At 39.2% G+C, this 22394-nt stretch overlaps 1 protein-coding gene across 4 annotated transcripts in view; it reads right to left on the bottom strand.

The window, feature by feature from the left end:
* The window catches only part of LOC109890760 (receptor-type tyrosine-protein phosphatase T-like), a 484190-nt gene that overhangs the window by 188524 nt on the left and 273272 nt on the right, over positions 1-22394 (bottom strand). For all 4 annotated transcript variants that reach the window (XM_031824663.1, XM_031824659.1, XM_031824662.1 and 1 more), the window contains 3 exons: positions 21741-21942; positions 20075-20180; positions 15123-15396 (listed from right to left, as the gene is read on the bottom strand). In XM_031824663.1, the coding sequence (XP_031680523.1) occupies positions 15123-15396; positions 20075-20180; positions 21741-21942 (582 nt within the window). The remainder of the gene's footprint in view (positions 1-15122; positions 15397-20074; positions 20181-21740; positions 21943-22394) is intronic.

The raw sequence follows: 22394 nt of genomic DNA, 5'->3' as shown, positions 1-22394 counted from the left end.
AACAGAATGTTCGAAAAAGTAGGGGGTAGGAGCAAGAAGTTTTAACTGTAAATTTTATTATTTGATTGCTAATATATTCATCTGGAATTTGAGCTGAATCATAGCTGGAGTAACGTTTGTACTATTAAAATTGGGCTATTATTCTTCTGGGAATTGCCGACAGTGACGTTTTGATTTTACTTGTTAACAGTCCAGAGCGTCCGGCAACAGTACACAGTCCAGAGCGTCCGGCAACAGTACCCAGTCTAGAGCGTCCGGCTACAGTACCCAGCCCAGAACGTCCGGCTACAGTACCCAGCCCAGAGTGTCCGGCTACAGTACCCAGCCCAGAGCGTCCGGCTACAGTACCCAGTCCAGAGCGTCCGGCAACAGTACCCAGTCCAGAGCGTCCGGCAACAGTCTACAGACCGGAACTTCCTACGACAGGCCGCAGACCAGGACTTCCTACGATGGGCCGCAGACCGGAACCTCCTACGACGGGCCGCAGACCGGAACCTCCTACGTCAGGTCACAGTCCGGGACCTACCACGACGGGTCGCAGTCCCGGAACCTACCACGACGGGTCACAGTCCGGATGCGCCAGAGTCTCCCTCCAGTCCGGATCTGCCAGAGTCTCTCTCCAGTCCTGAGCCGCCAGAGTCTCCCTCCTGTCCTGAGCCGCCAGAGTCTCCCTCCTGTCCTGAGCCTCCAGAGTCTCCCTCCTGTCCAGAGCCGTCAGCCAGCCAGGAGACGCCAGAGCCGTCAGCCCGCCAGAGCCGCCAGCCAACCAGGAGCCGCCAGAGCCGTCAGTCCAGTGACGCCCTCTACGATGATCTTCAGTCCGGGGTCCGCTGCGAGGGTCCCGCTCCAAAGGCGCCACCTAAGTGGGCCAAGACTGAGGTAGAGCGGGGTCCACGTCCTGCACCCGAACCACCGCCGTGAAAAAGGCCCACCCGGACCCTCCCCTTTATATTAGGTTTTGCAGCCGGAGTCCGCACCTTTTGTGGGGGGGTACTGTTACACCCTGACCTGAGTATTCTTTGTTTTCTTTATTGTTTTGGTTAGGTCAGGGTGTGACATGGGTGATGTATGTGTTTTGTGTACTGTCCAGGGGTTTTGTAGGTTTATGGGGTTGTTTATCATCTAGGTGTTTATATATGTCTATGGTTGCCTAGATTTGTTCTCAATTAGAGGCAGGTGTTTATCGTTGTCTCTGTTTGGGAACCATATTTAGGCAGCCATCTTCTTTGGGTATTTCGTGGGTTATTGTCTGTCTAGTTGCCTGTGTCTGCACCATTTATATATTTATATATAGTGTCACATTTGTTGTTTTGTAAGTTTGTATTCATATCACGCTGCGCCTTGGTCTCCTCTCTACGAGGATCGTGACAAACACAGATACACTACATGCTAAACTTGTCAATAAAGGGAATGAAACTGGTCAATATTAGTGCCAAATACAATTAACTACTGTAAACACCCTAGATTTTGAACCTACAATATAATACTAAAAAAATATACCGTGACAGACTGATCAGGAGAAGGAAATGGAGGTGAATTGGACACACACTCAAAAACACAATTAACGTAACAAGATAGGCAAAGGACTACAACTCACAACGAAATAGAAAGCAGGGAAGGCCAAAAAACAACTGGAGATGTCCACTCTAAGAACTCAATGAAGTAAAAGCCCTTGCCCAGAGAAGAGTGTAGTGAAGAGCTATGGTGAACTTTCTTGAGATAAAAGCATCTGCTGAGGTTCGAAGAGATCCACACTCAAGCACATACACTTCCAGCATATCATAACCCAGACACATCCACTGAACTTCGGGGGGAATTGAAACCGCACATCAGCATCAGGCAAGCGTATAAAATAAAGGTGATAGAAAGGAAAGAAAGGCCAGGAGCTGATAAAAACATGCAAAATAGAGGGTAATAATAATAGAGCTTGCCTATATCTTTGAGTTATTAGTACTCTTGTTCCATTTCTATGACCTGTACGTGAAAAGGGAGAGGGTACAGAGAGAAAGAGTACATTTGGATCAATCTAGGATTTGAGGGTCTAAAAGCATCTCTTAGATGATCCTGAGATAGAGCTCCTGATATGGCTTGTGTAAGAATCCCTGTGAAATTAACTTCTTAAATAGGGATTGGAGAGTATTGAGGAGGAGCGGAAGAGGAGGACACAATGATCAACTAACTTCAATCGAGAGGCAAGTAGTCGTGGCACTACTGTAACGTATATAGAGTAACGTTGTAGTCGTGTCACTACTGTAATGTATATAGAGTGACGTTGTAGTCGTGGCACTACTGTAATGTATATAGAGTAAAGTTGTAGTCGTGGTACTACTGTAATGTATACTGTAATGTATATAGAATAATGTTGTAGTTGTGGTACTACTGTAATGTACATAGAGTAGAGTTGAAGTCGTGGCACTACTGTAATGTATACAGAGTAACGCTGTAGTCGTGGCACTACTGTAACCTATATAGAGTAATGTTGTAGTCGTGGCACTACTGTAACGTATACATAATAATGGTGTAGTCGTTGCACTACTGTAACCTATAGAGTAACGTTGTAGTCGTGGCACTACTGTAATGTATATAGAGTAATGTTGAAGTCGTGGCACTACTGTAACGTATATTGAGTAACGTTGTAGTCGTGGCACTACTGTAACGTATATAGAGTAACGTTGTAGTCATGGCACTACTGTAATGTATATAGAGTAACGTTGTAGTCGTGGCAATACTGTAACGTATATAGAATAATGTTGTAGTCGTGGTACTACTGTAATGTATATATATTAAAGTGGTAGTCGTGGCACTACTGTAATGTATAAAGAATAACATTGTAGCCGTGGTACTACTGTAACCTATATAGAGTAATGTTGTAGTCGTGGCACTACTGTAACGTATACATAGTAATGGTGTAGTCGTGGCACTACTGTAACGTATATTGAGTAACGTTGTAGTCGTGGCACTACTGTAAACTATATAGAGTAAAGTTGTAGTCGAGGCACTACTGTAACGTACATTGAGTAACGTTGTAGTTGTGGCACTACTGTAATGTATGTAGAGTAAAGTTGTAGTCGTGGCACTACTGTAATCTATACAGAGTAATGTTGTAGTCGTGTCACTACTGTAATGTATATAGAGTAAAGTTGTAGTCGTGACACTACTGTAATGTATACAGAGTAATGTTGTAGTTGTGGCACTGCTGTAATATATACAGAGTAACGTTGTAGTCGTGGCACTACTGTAATGTATATATAGTAAAGTTGTAGTCGTGGCACGACTGTAACGTATATTGAGTAACGTTGTAGTTGTGGCACTACTGTAAACTATATAGAGTAACGTTGTAGTCGTGGCAATACTGTCATTTATATAGAGTAACGTTGTAGTCGTGGCAATACTGTAATGTATATAGAGTAATGTTGTAGTCGTGGCACTACTGTAAAGTATACAGAGTAAAGTTGTAGTTGTGGCACTACGGTCATATGTATTGAGTAAAGTTGTAGTCGTGGCACTACTGTAACGTATATAGAGTAATGTTGTAGTCGTGGCAATACTGTAATTTATATAGAGTAACGTTGTAGTCGTGGCAATACTGTAATGTATATAGAGTAATGTTGTAGTCGTGGCACTACTGTAATGTATACAGAGTAAAGTTGTAGTCATGGCACTACTGTCATATGTATTGAGTAAAGTTGTAGTCGTGGCACTACTGTAACGTATATAGAGTAATGTTGTAGTCGTGGCACTACTGTCATATGTATTGAGTAATGTTGTAGTCGTGGCACTACTGTCATATGTATTGAGTAAAGTTGTAGTCGTGGTACTATTGTAACGTATATAGAGTAACATTGTAGTCATGGCACTACTGTAATGTATATAGAGTAACGTTGTAGTCGTGGCACTACTGTAACGTATATAGAGTAATGTTGTAGTCATTGCACTACTGTAATGTATATAGAGTAACGTTGTAGTCGTGGCACTACTGTAACGTATATAGAATAATGTTGTAGTCGTGGCACTACTGTAATATGTATTTAGTAAAGTTGTAGTTGTGGTTCTACTGTAACGTATAAATAGTAACGGTGTAGTCGTGGCACTACTGTAACGTATATAGAGTAACATTGTAGTCGTGGCACTACTTGTCACGCCTTGGTCTTAGTATTTTGTGTTTTCTTTAATTATTTGTTCAGGCCAGGGTGTGACATGGGGTTATTGTATTGTCTTATTGGGGTTTTTGTAGGCATTGGGATTGTGGTTTATTAGGGGTGTGTCTAGTATAGGCTTGGCTGCCTGAGGCGGTTCTCAATCTGAGTCAGGTGATTCTCGTTGTCTCGGATTGGGAACCGTATTTAGGTAGCCTGAGTTTCACTTTGTATTTCGTGGGTGATTGTTCCTGTCTCTGTGTAGTTTCACCAGATAGGCTGTAATTAAGTTTCACGTTCCTTTTGTATTTTTGTATAGATATTTCATGTGTTCACTTTTCCATTAAAGTGAGTAACCACCACGCTGCATTTCGGTCCGACTCTCTTTTGACAAACGAAGAATGCCGTTACACTACTGTAATATGTATTGAGTAAAGTTGTAGTCGTGGCACTACTGTAACGTATATAGAGTAACGTTGTAGTCGTGGCACTACTGTAATGTTTATAGAGTAACGTTGTAGTCGTGGCACGACTGTAACGTATATAGAGTAATGTTGTAGTCGTGGCACTACTGTCATATGTATTGAGTAAAGTTGTAGTCGTGGCACTACTGTAATGTATATAGAGTAACGTTGTAGTCATGGCACTACTGTAATGTATATAGAGTAATGTTGTAGTCGTGGTAATACTGTAACGTATATAGAGTAACGTTGTAGTCATGGCACTACTGTAATGTATATAGAGTAATGTTGTAGTCGTGGCACTACTGTAATATGTATTGAGTAAAGTTGTAGTTGAGGTTCTACTGTAACGTATAAATAGTAACGGTGTAGTCGTGGCACTACTGTAACATATATAGAGTAACATTGTAGTCGTGGCACTACTGTAATGTATATAGAGTAAAGTTGTAGTCATGACACTACTGTAATGTATATAGAGTAAAGTTGTAGTCGTGTAACTAATGTACCGTATATTGAGTAACGCTGTAGTTGTGGCACTACTGTAATGTATATAGAGTCATGTTGTAGTCGTGGCACTACTGTAATATGTATTGAGTAAACTTGTAGTCGTGGTTCTACTGTAAACTATATAGAGTAATGTTGTAGTCGAGACACTAATGTAACTTATATTGAGTAATGTTGTAGTTGTGGTACTAATGTAATGTATAAAGATCAACGTTGTAGTCGTGGCACTACTGTAATGTATACAGAGTAACGTTGTAGTCGTGGCACTACTGTTATGTATATTGAGTAATGTTGTAGTCGTGGCACTACTGTAATGTATATAGAGTAACCTTGTAGTCGTGGTACTACTGTAATGTATATAGAGTAAAGTTGTAGTCGTGGCACTACTGTAACGTGTATATATAGAGTAATGTTGTAGGTGTGACACTACTGTAATGTATATAGAGTAACGTTGTAGTCGTGGCACTACTGTAACGTATATAGAGTCATGTTGTAGTCGTGGCACTACTGTAATATGTATTGAGTAAACTTGTAGTTGTGGTTCTACTGTAATGTATATAGAAGTGATGTTGTAGTCGTGGCACTACTGTAACGTATATTGAGTAAAGTTGTAGTCGTGGCACTACTGTAACATATATTGAGTAACTTTGTAGTCGTGGCACTACTGTAAACTATATAGAGTAAAGTTGTAGTCGAGGCACTACTGTAACGTATATAGAGTAACGATGTAGCCGTGGCACTACTGTAACGTATATTGAGTAAAGTTGTAGTCATTGCACTACTGTAATGTATATTGAGTAATGTTGTAGTCGTGGTACTACTGTAATGTATATAGAGTAAAGTTGTAGTCGTGTAACTAATGTACCGTATATTGAGTAACGCTGTAGTTGTGGCACTACTGTAATGTATATTGAGTAATGTTGTAGTCGTGGTACTACTGTAAACTATATAGAGTAATGTTGTAGTCGAGACACTAATGTAACGTATATTGAGTAATGTTGTAGTTGTGGCACTAATGTAATGTATAAAGATCAAATCAAATCAAATCAAATCAAATTTATTTGTCACATACACATGGTTAGCAGATGTTAATGCGAGTGTAGCGAAATGCTTGTGCTTCTAGTTCCAACAATGCAGTAATAACGAACAAGTAATCTAACTAACAATTCCCAAAAAAACTACTGTCTTATACACAGTGTAAGGGGATAAAGAATATGTACATAAGGATATATGAATGAGTGATGGTACAGAGCAGCATAGGCAAGATCAATGTTGTAGTCGTGGCACTACTGTAATGTATACAGAGTAACGTTGTAGTCGTGGCACTACTGTTATGTATATTGAGTAATGTTGTAGTCGAGACACTAATGTAACGTATATTGAGTAATGTTGTAGTCGTGGCACTACTGTAATGTATATAGAGTAACGTTGTAGTCGTGGCACTACTGTAACGTATATAGAGTCATGTTGTAGTCGTGGAACTACTGTAACGTATATAGAGTAACTTTGTAGTCATGGCACTACTGTAATGTATGTAGAGTAACGTTGTAATCGTGGCAATACTGTAACGTATATAGAATAATGTTGTAGTCGTGGTAATACTGTAATGTATATATTTTAAAGTTGTAGTTGTGGCACTACTGTAATGTATAAAGAATAGCATTGTAGTCGTGGCACTACTGTAATGTATATAGAGTCATGTTGTAGTCGTGGAACTACTGTAACGTATATAGAGTAACGTTGTAGTCATGGCACTACTGTAATGTATGTAGAGTAACGTTGTAATCGTGGCAATACTGTAACATATATAGAATAATGTTGTAGTCGTGGTAATACTGTAATGTATATATTTTAAAGTTGTAGTTGTGGCACTACTGTAATGTATAAAGAATAGCATTGTAGTCGTGGCACTACTGTAATGTATAAAGTATAACATTGTAGTCGTGGTACTACTGTAACCTATATAGAGTAATGTTGTAGTCGTGGCACTACTGTAATGTATACATAGTAACAGTGTAGTCGTGGAACTACTGTAACGTATATTGAGTAACGTTGTAGTTGTGGCACTACTGTAATGTATATATATTAAAGTTGTATTTGTGGCACTACTGTAACGTATATAGAGTAACGTTGTAGTCGTGGCACTACTGTAATGTTTATAGAGTAACGTTGTAGTCGTGGCACGACTGTAACGTATATAGAGTAATGTTGTAGTCGTGGCACTACTGTCATATGTATTGAGTAAAGTTGTAGTCGTGGCACTACTGTAATGTATATAGAGTAACGTTGTAGTCATGGCACTACTGTAATGTATATATAGTAATGTTGTAGTCGTGGTAATACTGTAACGTATATAGAATAATGTTGTAGTCGTGGCACTACTATAATATGTATTGAGTAAAGTTGTAGTTGAGGTTCTACTGTAACGTATAAATAGTAACGGTGTAGTCGTGACACTACTGTAATGTATATAGAGTAAAGTTGTAGTCGTGTAACTAATGTACCGTATATTGAGTAACGCTGTAGTTGTGGCACTACTGTAATGTATATAGAGTCATGTTGTAGTCGTGGCACTACTGTAATATGTATTGAGTAAACTTGTAGTCGTGGTTCTACTGTAAACTATATAGAGTAATGTTGTAGTCGAGACACTAATGTAATGTATATAGAGTAACGTTGTAGTCGTGGCACTACTGTAACGTATATAGAGTCATGTTGTAGTCGTGGAACTACTGTAACGTATATAGAGTAACGTTGTAGTCATGGCACTACTGTAATGTATGTAGAGTAATGTTGTAGTCGTGGCAATACTGTAACGTATATAGAATAATGTTGTAGTCGTGGTACTACTGTAATGTATATATTTTAAAGTTGTAGTTGTGGCACTACTGTAATGTATAAAGAATAGCATTGTATTCATGGCACTACTGTAATGTATAAAGTATAACATTGTAGTCGTGGTACTACTGTAACCTATATTGAGTAACGTTGTAGTTGTGGCACTACTGTAATGTGTATATATATAGAGTAAAGTTGTAGTCGTGGCACTACTGTAATGTATATAGAGTAAAGTTGTAGTCGTGGCACTAATGTAACGTATATTGAGTAATGTTGTAGTTGTGGCACTAATGTAATGTATATAGAGTAACGTTGTAGTTGTGGTTCTACTGTAACGTATAAATAGTAACGGTGTAGTCGTGGCACTACTGTAACGTATATTGAGGTACGTTGTAGTTGTGGCACTACTGTAATGTATATAGAGTCATGTTGTAGTCGTGGCACTACTGTAATATGTATTGAGTAAACTTGTAGTCGTGGTTCTACTGTAAACTATATAGAGTAAAGTTGTAGTTGAGACACTAATGTAATGTATATAGAGTAACGTTGTAGTTGTGGCACTACTGTAATGTATATAGAGCAACGTTGTAGTCGTGGCACTACTGTAATGTATACAGTGTAACGTTGTAGTCGTGGCACTACTGTAATGTATACAGAGTAACGTTGCAGTCGTGGCACTACTGTTATGTATATTGAGTAATGTTGTAGTCGTGGCACTACTGTAATGTATATAGAGTAACCTTTTAGTCGTGGTACTACTGTAATGTATATAGAGTAACGTTGTAGTCGTGGCACTACTGTAACGTATATAGAGTCATGTTGTAGTCGTGGCACTACTGTAATATTTATTGAGTAAACTTGTAGTTGTGGTTCTACTGTAATGTATATAGAAGTGATGTTGTAGTCGTGGCACTACTGTAACGTATATTGAGTAACGTTGTAGTTGTGGCACTACTGTAATGTATGTATATTAAAGTTGTAGTCGTGGCACTACTGTAATGTATACAGAGTAATGTTGTAGTCGTGGCACTACTGTAATCTATACAGAGAAACGTTGTAGTCGTGGCACTACTGTAATGTATATAGAGTAAAGTTGTAGTCGTGGCACTACTGTAATGTATATAGAGTAAAGTTGTAGTCGTGGCACTACTGTAACATATATTGAGTAACTTTGTAGTCGTGGCACTACTGTAAACTATATAGAGTAAAGTTGTAGTCGAGGCACTACTGTAACGTATATTGAGTAACGTTGTAGTCGTGGCACTACTGTAAACTATATAGAGTAACGTTGTAGTCGTGGCACTACTGTAAACTATATAGAGTAACGATGTAGCCGTGGCACTACTGTAACGTATATAGAGTAACGATGTAGCCGTGGCACTACTGTAACGTATATTGAGTAAAGTTGTAGTCATAGCACTACTGTAATGTATATTGAGTAATGTTGTAGTCGTGGTACTACTGTAATGTATATAGAGTAAAGTTGTAGTCGTGTGGCAGTACTGTAACATATATATAGAGTAACATTGTAGTCGTGGCACTACTGTAACATATATTGAGTAACGTTGTAGTCGAGGCACTAATGTAACGTATATTGAGTAATGTTGTAGTCGTGGTACTACTGTAATGTATATAGAGTAAAGTTGTAGTCGTGGCACTACTGTAACATGTATTGAGTAACGTTGTAGTCGAGGCACTAATGTAACAAATATTGAGTAACATTGTAGTTGTGGCACTAATGTAATTTATATAGAGTAACGATGTAGCCGTGGCACTACTGTAACGTATATTGAGTAAAGTTGTAGTCATAGCACTACTGTAATGTATATTGAGTAATGTTGTAGTCGTGGTACTACTGTAATGTATATAGAGTAAAGTTGTAGTCGTGGCACTACTGTAACATGTATTGAGTAACGTTGTAGTCGAGGCACTAATGTAACAAATATTGAGTAACGTTGTAGTTGTGGCACTAATGTAATTTATATAGAGTAACGTTGTAGTCGTGGCACTACTGTAATGTATACAGAGTAACGATGTAGCAGTGGCACTACTGCAACGTATATAGAGTAACGATGTAGCCGTGGCACTACTGTAACGTATATTGAGTAAAGTTGTAGTCATAGCACTACTGTAATGTATATTGAGTAATGTTGTAGTCGTGGTACTACTGTAATGTATATAGAGTAAAGTTGTAGTCGTGTGGCAGTACTGTAACATATATATATAGAGTAACATTGTAGTCGTGGCACTACTGTAATGTATATAGAGTAACGTTGTAGTCATGGCACTACTGTAATATGTATTGAGTAAACTTGTAGTCGTTGTTCTACTGTAATGTATATAGAAGTGACGTTGTAGTCGTGGAACTACTGTAATATGTATTGAGTAAAGTTGTAGTCACGGCACTACTGTAATGTATATAGAGTGACGTTGTAGTCGTGGCACTACTGTAATGTATATAGAGTAAGGTGGCAGGTGTTTATGGAACACTATCATCCTCAAAAAAACAAAAGGTGCTTGTCTCTTTCTTCCGTAACTTATTCCTACCCGTATTGAATATTTAACAGAGAGATGGGGCACGTTTTTCTCTTTTTACTATGACTCTCCATACACATCTACATTGATTCTGGTATCTTCTTGCTGTGTTTTTTCCCTCTTTAATTTACAGTGGCTAATAAGTGCTCGTAAAAGTTTTTATGAACCACCTCCCTAGAAAGAGGGCTAGTTGGCCAAGGAACATGATAACTAGGGGCTTGATGAATGTAAACAAAGCATCACCGATGTCAACTGTGTTCATTGTTGATACACATGACCTCCACTTCAAAGCACCTGGCATTCCATTGAAGAGAATTCCCCATTCACCACCACTCACCTGTTTCACAACACTCTGCTTATGCATGGGCTCGACCCGAAAGGAGGTGGCCATTTGCTAAAGATTTTACAAGATGGTAATGAGCAAGCCTCAAGAGTATGAGCAGTAGACTTAATAAATGTAGGGACAATGTATAGTCTTTCCGATAGTGGAAAGTTATTTAAGGATTGTAGTTTATCCTCTACAGGATCGCTCTCCCTATACCGGGACGGTTGAGCTAATGTGCGCTAATATGATTAGCATGATGTTGTAAGTAACAGCAAACTTTCCAGGACATAGACATGTCTTCTATGGGCAGAAAGCTTACAGTAGATATTACATTGAAAAAATACCATGCTATTGTTTGAGGAGAGTGCATAACAAAAAACATATATCACGGCAACTGGTTAGATACATTCATCTCTGAAGATAGATAATGTACTTACATTCAGTAATCTTGCTCTGATTTGTCATCCTGAGGGTCCCAGAGATAAAGTGCAGCATAGTTTTGTTTGATCAAATAAATTGTTATATTCAAATGTAGGAACTGGGTTCTACAGTTTGAACCCCTGCTGTCTCTGGCTCGACAGCCACCCTGCCCAGCCATCTAGATGTGTGAAAGTTAGTGTATAAGCTAATGATCCATCATGTATGACAATCCTGGTAGTGTGTAAATGTAATGTTGTATTATCATATAATTTTGTATGTTCTCTATAGTTATGTACTTGAAAATGTATCAATTGACCAATTCGGCACATTTGGGCAGACTTGCAAAATATTGTCCGGTATTGCAATGCTTCACTGGATCAATCTGAAACTTTGCACACACACTGTTGCCATCTAGTGGCCAACATCTAAAATGCGCCTAAACTGTAATATTATTTTATGGCCTTTCTCTTGCATTTCAAAAATTATGAAACAAAAACAAAATAGAAAATGCATGTTTTATTGTTTGTATTATCTTTTACCAGATTTCATGTGTTATATTCTCCTACATTAATTTCACATCTCCAGAAAATGGAAAGTGTTTCCTTTCAAATGGTATCAAGCATATGCATATCCTTGCTGCAGGATCTGAGCTACAGGCAGTTAGATTTGGGTTTGTCATTTTAGGCGAATTTTTAAAAAAAGTGTCTGATCCTTTAGAGGATTTATTAATGCTGCTTTTTTAAGGCTGAGTTGCAGATGCAGGTCTCTAGTTGGGAGTTGGTACACATCTTGTGGCTAACAGCACTAGCCTGAGCTGAATACCAAGTCCCTGTGGTGCAGCTGGTGGAACCACTGTAGAAGACAGACAGCCCCAGAGTCCTAACATGCTCACATCACCAGTCTAAACTGTGGTCTGACATGTCATTTCGACTTTCCATGAACTAACACTAAAGATAAGCATTGAAGCAAAATGTGGTACTTTTGTTCTTCTGAAATTACATGATAATTATGCCCCTAAAGAACTGAACAAAAACAAGTAAAAGACAGAATAAAAGGAAACTCCTTCTTCATCCCCCCAAAACACTATGACTCAGAATATCTCATTAGTAAATAAATAAATAAACACGCAGACACGTTCACATAGCAAGAGACAATAATTTGGGCCTGACTCGAAAGGAACCGTACGTGACCGAAGAATTTGTAACAGGATCTTTGATAGGCTTGAAGGTGATTATCTTCAGATACAGTCAGAACTGAAACAGCCCAATAAGTAAGTGTTAAAGTGGGGGCAAGGAGAGAAGAGCACATTTAATTTTGACTCACTTAAACTACCTTTGGTGACAGGCCAAAGCATTGACATCATTACTGAGTGTGAGCGTCTGGGTTGTCTCGGACGCAGTCTGTCTGTCTGCCACGGGACAATGGGGTAAAGGCACTCTGATTTTTACAGGGAGTGCTCCTTCTGATGGATGCACTTCCCGTTTTGTGCCGAGTACAGGGGAATCAAATCTGATTGACACCCACTGTCATACGAAAAACAACTCCTGCCCTCCACTTTGGGTGAACTATGGTTAATTCGAGGCTGCATGGCCGACGTGAGCCTTTTTACCTGTCAAGGGGAAGGCTGAATTTGGAGGCCATTTTATAAAAGTGCCACCTGCTTTGTTCCATTTCTCTCCCATCTTTCTGTGTCACTGTTCAGGTTCAGCTCTTTGCTTTGTGCCACTTTGAAAGCACCTGAATACTGCTGCGTAAACGTATAGTTTCTCTCTGTACCTCACCATGTTCAAAATTCTAGATGTTGGGCAAAAGCACACGGAAAATGTTCTTAATTTGCTCCCGTCTGGTTGGTACTACAGGAAATGGAGAAGGTGTGTTGTGTCTTAATTGTCAAGACTTAACATCATATCCTGGGGGGACCAAATCCTGACGCAAATATGACCAGTCTGTCAATATGGCCGCCCTCCTAGCCACTACTGTGTAGGACAAGCAGCCTGTACTCAAGAAAGAAGCCTGGGGGACTTGAGAGGCCAGAGCGGGGGTTGTTTCGAGCGCAATTGGCAGTGCCAGGAGAGTTGGCGACTGTAGTTGGCACCCGCCCTGGCTGAGGAATCAGCAGACAGCTCGTCTGTATTGGGAGAAAAAGCCTCCCTCGACCCTCTTTTCTCTCACTATCTCTCTCTCTCCCTCCCTATTTCTCTTTCCAGACTTAAACTCTCCACCCTTAGGCAATGTATTTTCTTGTCTTTTATGTCGGGGGACTTGGGTGGCATCGCATAGCTTCGGAAAAGCCTGCTCGGGCTCATTTGATGTGTATGCTTTCTAATTGGCACAATGAAAGGATGAAAGAATGGCATCTTAGGGATGCCACCCGTGAAAGGAGACTTGATGAGCAAACTAGGGATCCAAGCAGTGCTGCCATCATGAACAACTCAAATCACATGGTTATTTCATGCTGTAGTAGCGGATAAGGGAATATGCACAGTACCGACAGTATGTACACTATGTAGTCTACTGAAAGATGGAGAGTATAAGTGAGTAGCGGCGGTTTACAATGAGCATTTACATCACATATGTAATAGCTAAATGGAAAAACCATTAGATTAAATAATAATGATAGGCTGGCATACTTTAAAGCCACGGAGAAACAGTTAAGCCGCACTTGATTTTACATTTCTGGTATCTAACCTGAATGTAATGGGGGACAATTTAAGTGAAAAGAGAAACAGATTAAGGAACGAGAGACGTGAAATAAATGCCTTATTCTTGATGGCAGGTCTAAACTACCAAGCTAAATCCATATTTTATGCAATAACTTTATCAAAAAGACTCAAAAAGACTCACTGAGCCTAAAACTCACAGATTGAATTGACTGAGATCCAATGAAATCACGAGGTCGATGTGACCACCGCTCAGGCACACTGAACCACATCATGGGAAAACTTGAGCATTGGGAAGGCGCTGCTTATACCGCCAGCCGGTGCCAAACAAAGTTACAGAGGTGGAAAATTATGGAACACCCTCTGGTTTTAAGCAATTTCGAAAAATATATTTTATAGTCTAACCTTTTACGAATAAGAAGAGCTAGAGTGCCACACATTTGCATACTGTTTGCGATTTGGCAAACAAAGAAGAACAGGCAAATGCTAATGTACATCCTGTCACGTCTGCTCCCGCTCTACCTCCCACTGGCGCTTGAGGGGGCCAGGCTGCCCTGCATCACGTACTCCTGCCGTCTATTACGCACACCTGCGTTCCCTCGTCACGCACATCAGCGATATTGGACTCACCTAGACTCAATCATCACCTGTTTATTACCTCCCCTATATTTGTCAGTTCCCCAGCTCTGTTCCCTGCTCTGTTCCCCGCTGCTGCATTGATTGTTTTTTGTCTGTGTTTACTAGTTTGCTGGCGCTGTTCCGGTCTCGTTCCATGTCCGTTCTTTATTAAATGTTTGACTCCCCGTACCTGCTTCGTCTCTCCAGCGTCATGGTCTTTCATTATTCACTAAAAGGCTGAACAAAGACATTCCATTGAAAAAGAAAATCCCATCTGTATTAGGGTTGTCACAATACCATTATCATGATACTACAATACTAAATGTGTTATGGCAAAGAGGATAACATAAAGCAGACTAAACTCTTTAGTCTTTTAAAAACCTGCTTTATGTAAATGTCTTATAGCTTGGAAAATGACTCCAAATGACAGTAAGGTTGTTTATTCACAAAATTACTGTTTTTCTCTCAAAACTAAGTCTGATTCATGTTTGTTTGCTTGTCATGATACTTCTGAGTATGGTGATACTGGTAGTGTGACAACCGTAATCTGTATCTAGACAACATACAACAGCGATGGACATTGAACAGTGATGGATCTTAATTTAAAGGAGGTATGACAGCTCACCCCATTGGCTTTGCTCAGGGCTTGGAAGTAAATGCTGTAGCTCTTGGATGAAGAGAGGGGAGGGTTCCAGTAGCCGTTGTAGGTCTTGTTGTCACCTACGGTGAAGGGCTGAACCACAGTCAGGTAGGTGGGTGGGAGCTCCGCCGCAAAGTAGTGGGGCGAATCCAAGATGGAGGCATTCTTGAAGCTGACGGGGACGGGGAAGCACTCCTGCGCGTCGGCTGCCCGCCGCACCTTCTGCTTGCGTTCCTCTTTCACCACCAACTGGTAGACACTGGGGAGGAACACAGGGCAAAGGCCAAGGGTCATCATCAGAGTTCTGACCAGTGCCTTTAGGAAGTATTCACGCCGCTTGACTTTTTCCACATTTTGTTGTGTTACAAGGTGGGATTAACATTTATTTAATTGTCATTTTTTTGACAACGATCTACACAAAATTCTATGTAATGTGAAAGTGGAAGCAAAATTCTAACATTTGAAAAAATTTAAGAAAAAGAAAATAGTAACATATCTTGATTACATAGGTATTCAACCCCCTTAGTCAATACATGTTAGAATCACCTTGGTAGTGATTACAGCTGTGAGACTTTTTGGGGAAGTCTATAAGAGCTTTGCACACCTGAATTGTACAATATTTGCACATTATTCAGCCATTTTTAAGTCATGCCGTGGATTTTCAAGACATTTATTTTTTTACAAAACTGTAGCTACGCCACTCAGAAACATTCAATGTCGTCTTGGTATGCAACTCCAGTGTATATTTGGCATTGTGTTTCAGGTTATTGTCCTGCTGAAAGGGGAATTTCTCTCCCAGTGTCTGTTGGAAAGCAAACTGAACCAGGTTTTCTTCTGGGATTTTGCATATGGTCTATTAAGTTTATTTTTATCCTAAAAAAATCTAGTCCTTGCCGATGACGAGCATAGCAATATGATGCAGTCACAACCATGCTTGAAAATTTGAAGAGTGGTATTCAGTGATGTGTGGTGTTGGATTTGCCCCAAATATAACACTTTGTATTCAGGACATAAAGTTAAGTTCTTTGCCACATTTTTCCAGTTTTAATTTAGCGCCTTATTTCAAACATTTGTATTCTGTACAGGTTTCATTCTTTTCAGTATGTTATTTAGGTTAGTTTTGTCGTTTAACCACAATGTTGTTGTTCCATTGTCTCCTATCACAGCCATTAAACTCTGAAACTGTTTTAAAGTGAAAACACTGAGCAGTTTCCTTCCTCTCCAGCAACTGAGTTAGGAAGGACATTTGTAGCTTTGTAGTAACTGGGTGTATTGATAGACCATCCAAAGTGTAATTAATGGTGAAAACCCTGAGTGGTTTCCTTCATCTCCGGCAACTGAGTTAGGAAGGACGCTTGTAGCTTTGTAGTGACTGGGTGAATTGATACACCATCCAAAGTGTATTTAATAACTTCACCATAGCCTCATAGGGAAAACCCTGAGCGGTTTCCTTCCTCTCTGGCAACTGAGTTAGGAAAGATGCTTGTAGCATTGTAGTGACCGGGTGTATTGATACACCATCCAATGTGTAATTAATAACTTCACCATGCTCAAACATTTTCACCCATCTTTGTGAGGCATTGGAAAACCTCCCTGTTTTTTGTTGTTGAATCTGTGTTTGAAATTCACTGCTAGATTGAGGGACCTTAGAGCTAATTGTATGTGTGGGGTACAAAGATGACTCATTTAAAAACATATTCTTAAACACTATTATTGCACACAGTGCACCATTCATCTTATAAAGGCTTGCAATAACAAAAGGCTTGAATACTTATTGACTGAAGACATTTCATCTTTTCATTTGAATTAATTTATAAAAATTACAAAAAACATAATTCCAATTTGACATTGAAGGGTATTGTGTGTGTGTGACACAAAATCTCAATTTAATACATTTTAAATTCAGGCTGTAACACAACAAAATGTGGAAAAAGTCAAGGGTGGTGGATACTTTCTGAAGGCACTGTATGAAGCGTCTCAGAGTAGTAGTGCTGATCTAGGATCAGTTTGGTCTTTTAGAACACAATGAGTAAGATTACATGGACATGGGGTACCTGATTCTGTGTTATCACTCCTACTCTAAGACGATTGATACATACAGCATTAACTCGACCCCAGCTTCCATAAGAAATGGGTTAAATATTGATTTAAAAATTAATTAATAAAAACAATTGAATTTAATAAGGAACTACCTAATGTCTGAATATATACATAGTGTTTTACATACATAATGGGTTTGTTGTCTGTGTCGGGTCAGTTTAAAACTATATACAAAGTTTATCTGAGCAGAGAGTCTTACTGCTGCTCTCTCTTAAGCTCCAATCAACTATTCATACCACTCCAAATTGACCACATTCCAAACTTTCAATTTGCTTTGCGATTAGTACGTTTATATCTCCAGTGTGAATTACATCACCTGCTGAATATGTGGACTTTTAACCCAAAAATATATAATGTTTGGTGACCTTTTGGAAAATAAAGGTAACTCCGTGGAAAATTATATGTTATTTATTTTACATTTAGAATAGAAACCAACATATAAATACAGACTTGTCTGGGGGGAGCACTTCTATTGGGCAGTCATTTCTGTGAGGGACCAGTAGAGGGAAATCTACCCCTAATTAGAAGTGAGGAGCCAGAGGGAGTGGTCTTTAAACTGGCCTTTTTTGAAAGGCCCTGTCAATGGAGAGGAAGATAATGAGTGGAGGGTTTGTTTCTGCTCTGGGGTTCATGAATGGATAAGGACTTCTTTTGAGCCCTGGGGCGCTATAGTGGTTGTCCGCAATTATGTCCATCTATGCCAAGAACACACTTCACAATTATATGCAATTAGGGAAATGTATGTTTCAGTGAAGGACTAGGGCAAATTATCCTAGCCTCTAATTTGGCATCTTTCATATGGGATAATTGCTGATGACCAAAGGAGTGTGGACTTTTCTCTGACAGAAAATATCAATTTCAAACTAATGGCTTTCAGAGACCAAACAAGTGCATTGTAAAAAAGGCTTAGTTGCATCCGTATGTGCAGGATGGATGTAACAACAGCCCGGCTGATCTTGTCATGAGCTTTTTTGGTAAACATTTTCATTAAAGCAAAGCTTTTATGTTCTAGAGACCATTATACTTTTTAAAGCATTATCTGTACAGTATGTGAAATGTAGGCTATCGTTATTACTTGTTTTCAACATAAAACAACGTTTATCTGCACTAACTCTATCTTGCACTGACTCTATGCACACTCAGAAGACTATATATACACTCACTCACATACTCTTATTATTATCTATCCTGATGCCTAGTCACTTTACCCAGCCTTCATGTACATATCTACCTCAAATACCTTATTATTATCTATCCTGATGCCTAGTCACTTTACCCTGCCTTCATGTACATATCTACCTCAAATACCTCATTATTATCTATCCTGATGCCTAGTCACTTTACCCTGCCTTCATGTACATATCTACCTCAAATACCTTATTATTATCTATCCGGATGCCTAGTCACTTTACCCTGCCTTCATGTACATATCTACCTCAAATACCTTATTATTATCTATCCGGATGCCTTGTCACTTTACCCTGCCTTTATGTACATATCTATCTCAAATACCTTATTATTATCTATCCTGATGCCTAGTCACTAACCTGCCTTCATGTACATATCTGCCTCAAATACCTCATACCTCTGCACATTGATCTGGTACTGGTACTCCCTGTATATAGCTCCATTCTTGTGTATTTTATTCCTCTTCTGTTACTATTTTTCTTTTAAGTATAATTTTTTAACTCTGCATCGTTGTGAAGAGCTCGTAAGCAAGTTAACACCCATTGAATTCGGTGTATGTGACAAATAAAATGTGATTCGAAATATGACAATGAACCTTGTGCACTTAGGGGCATATTTGAAGTGTTTTACGAAAGGATTTAGTAGTTGATGAATCAGAAAATGTAATATAGCATGCATATTATATTATAGAATACTGTAAATACCCACTTGGATTTAAATTCCTATTTAGCAATTTCACAAGTGTATTATTCCCTTCAGATATTTCAATTCTATAATTCTACACAAGGCCTGGAAATATTGTTAGCCCAATAGCAAGTACATAAGCATTTTCTTTCTGACCAAATGCTAGCCCGTAAGGGCAATTGAGGGATTCGGTTAACACTGGGAAATAGTTTCCTTCTGAGTTGTTAGGTTGAGCATAAAATGTCCTATTTCAATATGCACACACTAACCATATTTTCATGAATGTCAACAAACTGCTTGCGATTGATGTTCCTAAAGCGGTTAAGCTGTTGTTCCAAGCCAACGGCCAGTAGTGTTGAATTGGCATAAGTGAGGATGTCGTGTCTGTTTTGTCAAGGCTATGTTTTCAAAACTGGAACTAAATGCGATGAAACTTTTAAAAGAACTGTGTTGCTCTGCCAACTACAATACAAATTGAACTTGATCCCCTTAATGCATTTTGCATACAAATTGCACTTATATGAATGACTGCTTCTAATACCTCAAAACACCCACAGGAAGAACAATAATTCCGTTTTTAATTTAGGAGATTCTGTGGACTTTGGTGAACCATTTCAAGGTCGAGATAAATATGAATTGGATTCTGTGCTTATAACTTGTCTTTTTTGAGAAAGAAAGGGGTAACACTTTAGTAAAAACCTGTGCAATTAGGCCTAAGCGTTAACTGCACTGTCATGTGTTGTGTATGAACAAAACAATTTCTAAAACAATCAATATATACAATTTAATATAAATTCTTTCCACACACCATTATTTTGCGAATCTGACACCTCCATAATGCCATGCTAAAACATGTGTGAGTTAGGCTTTATGCCAGAGTTTTCACATTTGAAGCAGACTAAGATGAAGTTAACACTTCCAAAATAGAGACACTTGGACATGTAAGTGATGTCATAGTGTGGTACCTGACAGGAGCTCCTCTGGACTGGGCAGGCTTCAGCAGAACTGTGATGGTGGTGTCCGTCTCGTTCAGAGGAGGCGTGTCTGTCTCGTATTCCGGCATCGATGGGGCTGGTGGGGAAAGATTCAGAGGGGATGAGATCAAGTAAGTGTTCATTGGGGCACGCCATGGAACACTTTTTAAATGTTATGTCACAAAAGACTAATATGATTGAGTCTGTTTTAGTTACTTTTGTTTCTTAATGAACAAAACCCTGTTGAATTCCTATCTTTAAAATGCACTTCGTCCCCTCACATCGTGGCAATAATGGATTTAGCCCTGTGATTGCTGAAGCTAATCCAGAACGGAGTATGGCATACAGTAACAGTAAATATACTATGGAATTGGCCTAAGTCAATATTGTCCATAAAGCCATTGCTAAAGATTGACCTTTTTAAAGATGTATTCTAACACAAGCATGTTGGTATGAAAGCCTTGCCCTATACACGTCACGATAGTGCCATCTCTTTAAAATGTCATGTCTTCATTATCTCCAAAACATTCATTGGACAACATTGATTAGATAAACCAAGTCTGGAATTAGAAATGCCAATTCGTTCAGGAATCAAAGAGAAAGGTGTTGATGCTCCAGGCCGTCAAGGCTCTAGTCTATTGGATGACTGACAACTGAGACAGGGAATGTTTACTTTCAGAGATAAGAAGACAAATCCTTCATGCTTGTGTTACACCATTTCTATCTATGAATGTCAGGAATGACATGGTTCAAATGAATGGTGCACAATGATGAACAATATTTGATTGCTACATTCGGTGTACTGTATGTGGGGGTACGTTGTCATTCCAGTGATATTTTGACTGTCAGCAACAGCATTAAATTGGTGTGTCAATAACGTGCCAACCACGTGATTTTCTTCATCCCCCAACTTTGTTTTATCTCAGCGTATAAATATATTATTCTGCTCTAGCTTAATTTCTACAGTGAGACTCATGCTACTTTATGAATAATTCCCACCATGTAATCCCTATATAGACATTTGAAAGGTCACTGTTTTACTGAGGTGTATCCATTTTAAAAAATGAACAATAATATACTGGCCTTACAAGTCTTTAGTCAGGTGTCCGAGCCTTGTTCTAAAAGGTATTTTTTTGAAAACGTAGCATTTTACAATGTCACAGTGTTGGTTTTTCACTTTCATACAACATACAAAAGGGAAAAGGAGAACAAAACTGCTATGGTACAATGGTGCACGTAATTTCTGTTTTAGTTGTCATCTGTGCTCCCTCTCCGGCCTCTAGGTCACCAGGCTGCTCGTTATGGCGCACACCTGTCACCAGCGTTATGCACTTTTGCACATAATGACACTCACCTGGACTCCACCACCTCCTTGATTACCTGCCCTTTATATGTCATTCCCTTTTGTTTCCTCCCAAGTCATCATTGTTCCTGTTTCTGTTCCAGTGTCATGTCTGTGCATTGTTTGTGTTTCTTGTTTTGTATTTAGTTGTATTTATTTATTAAAACATTATTTATTCCTTAAAATAAATTGAACTTGCTTCCCGGCTCTCAGCATACATCGTTACAGTAGTGCTTGCTGTTGTATGTATGTGAACTTCTGATACCAACGTAACACCACTATTAAGACTATCTTGTCTGAACAGGTCTCACTCACCTGCTATCTTGGTGGCGACGCGGGTGGTAACAGGGGGTCCAAAACCTTTGTTGGTGCTGGCTTTGAGGGTGAAGAAGTAGGTGGTGCCCGGGTAGAGCCCCACAAACAGGTGGTGGGTCTCGTTGCGTAGCTTGAACACCCTGCCGCGCTGGGTGGTCAGGTCTGCACTGGGGTCCAAGGAGCTCAGAGCCTTATAGGTGATCTGTAAGAGCAGAGAGAAAAAGGTAACACTATGGGTGGGTTGCAGCAACATGGAGTAACTCTTAAACTGGGTTAAATCAAGGGTTTATATATTAATCTTGTTTCTCCAAATGTTAAACATAGTTTTAAATTAATCCTAGTTAAATTAAAATCAGTGGCGGCATTTGTGTTTAGTGAGTCCTCCAGATCAGAGGCAGTAGGGATGACCAGGGATGTTATCTTTATAAGTGTGTGAATTAGACAATTTTCTGTACCGCTAAGCATTCAAAATGTAACAAGCACTTTTGTGGGTCAGGGAAAATGTATGGAGTAAAAAGCACATCATTTTCTTCAGGAATGTTGTGAAGTAAAAGTAGTCAAAAATATAAATAGTAAAGTACAGATCCCCCTAAAACAACTACATTTAGATTAGAGGATGGATTTAATCAGAGGTGTAAATGACTTAAAAATACA

The sequence above is a fragment of the Oncorhynchus kisutch genome, linkage group LG5 (assembly GCF_002021735.2).
Source record: "Oncorhynchus kisutch isolate 150728-3 linkage group LG5, Okis_V2, whole genome shotgun sequence".
NCBI lineage: Eukaryota > Metazoa > Chordata > Actinopteri > Salmoniformes > Salmonidae > Oncorhynchus > Oncorhynchus kisutch.
This window is presented reverse-complemented; position numbering and strand designations above follow the sequence as displayed.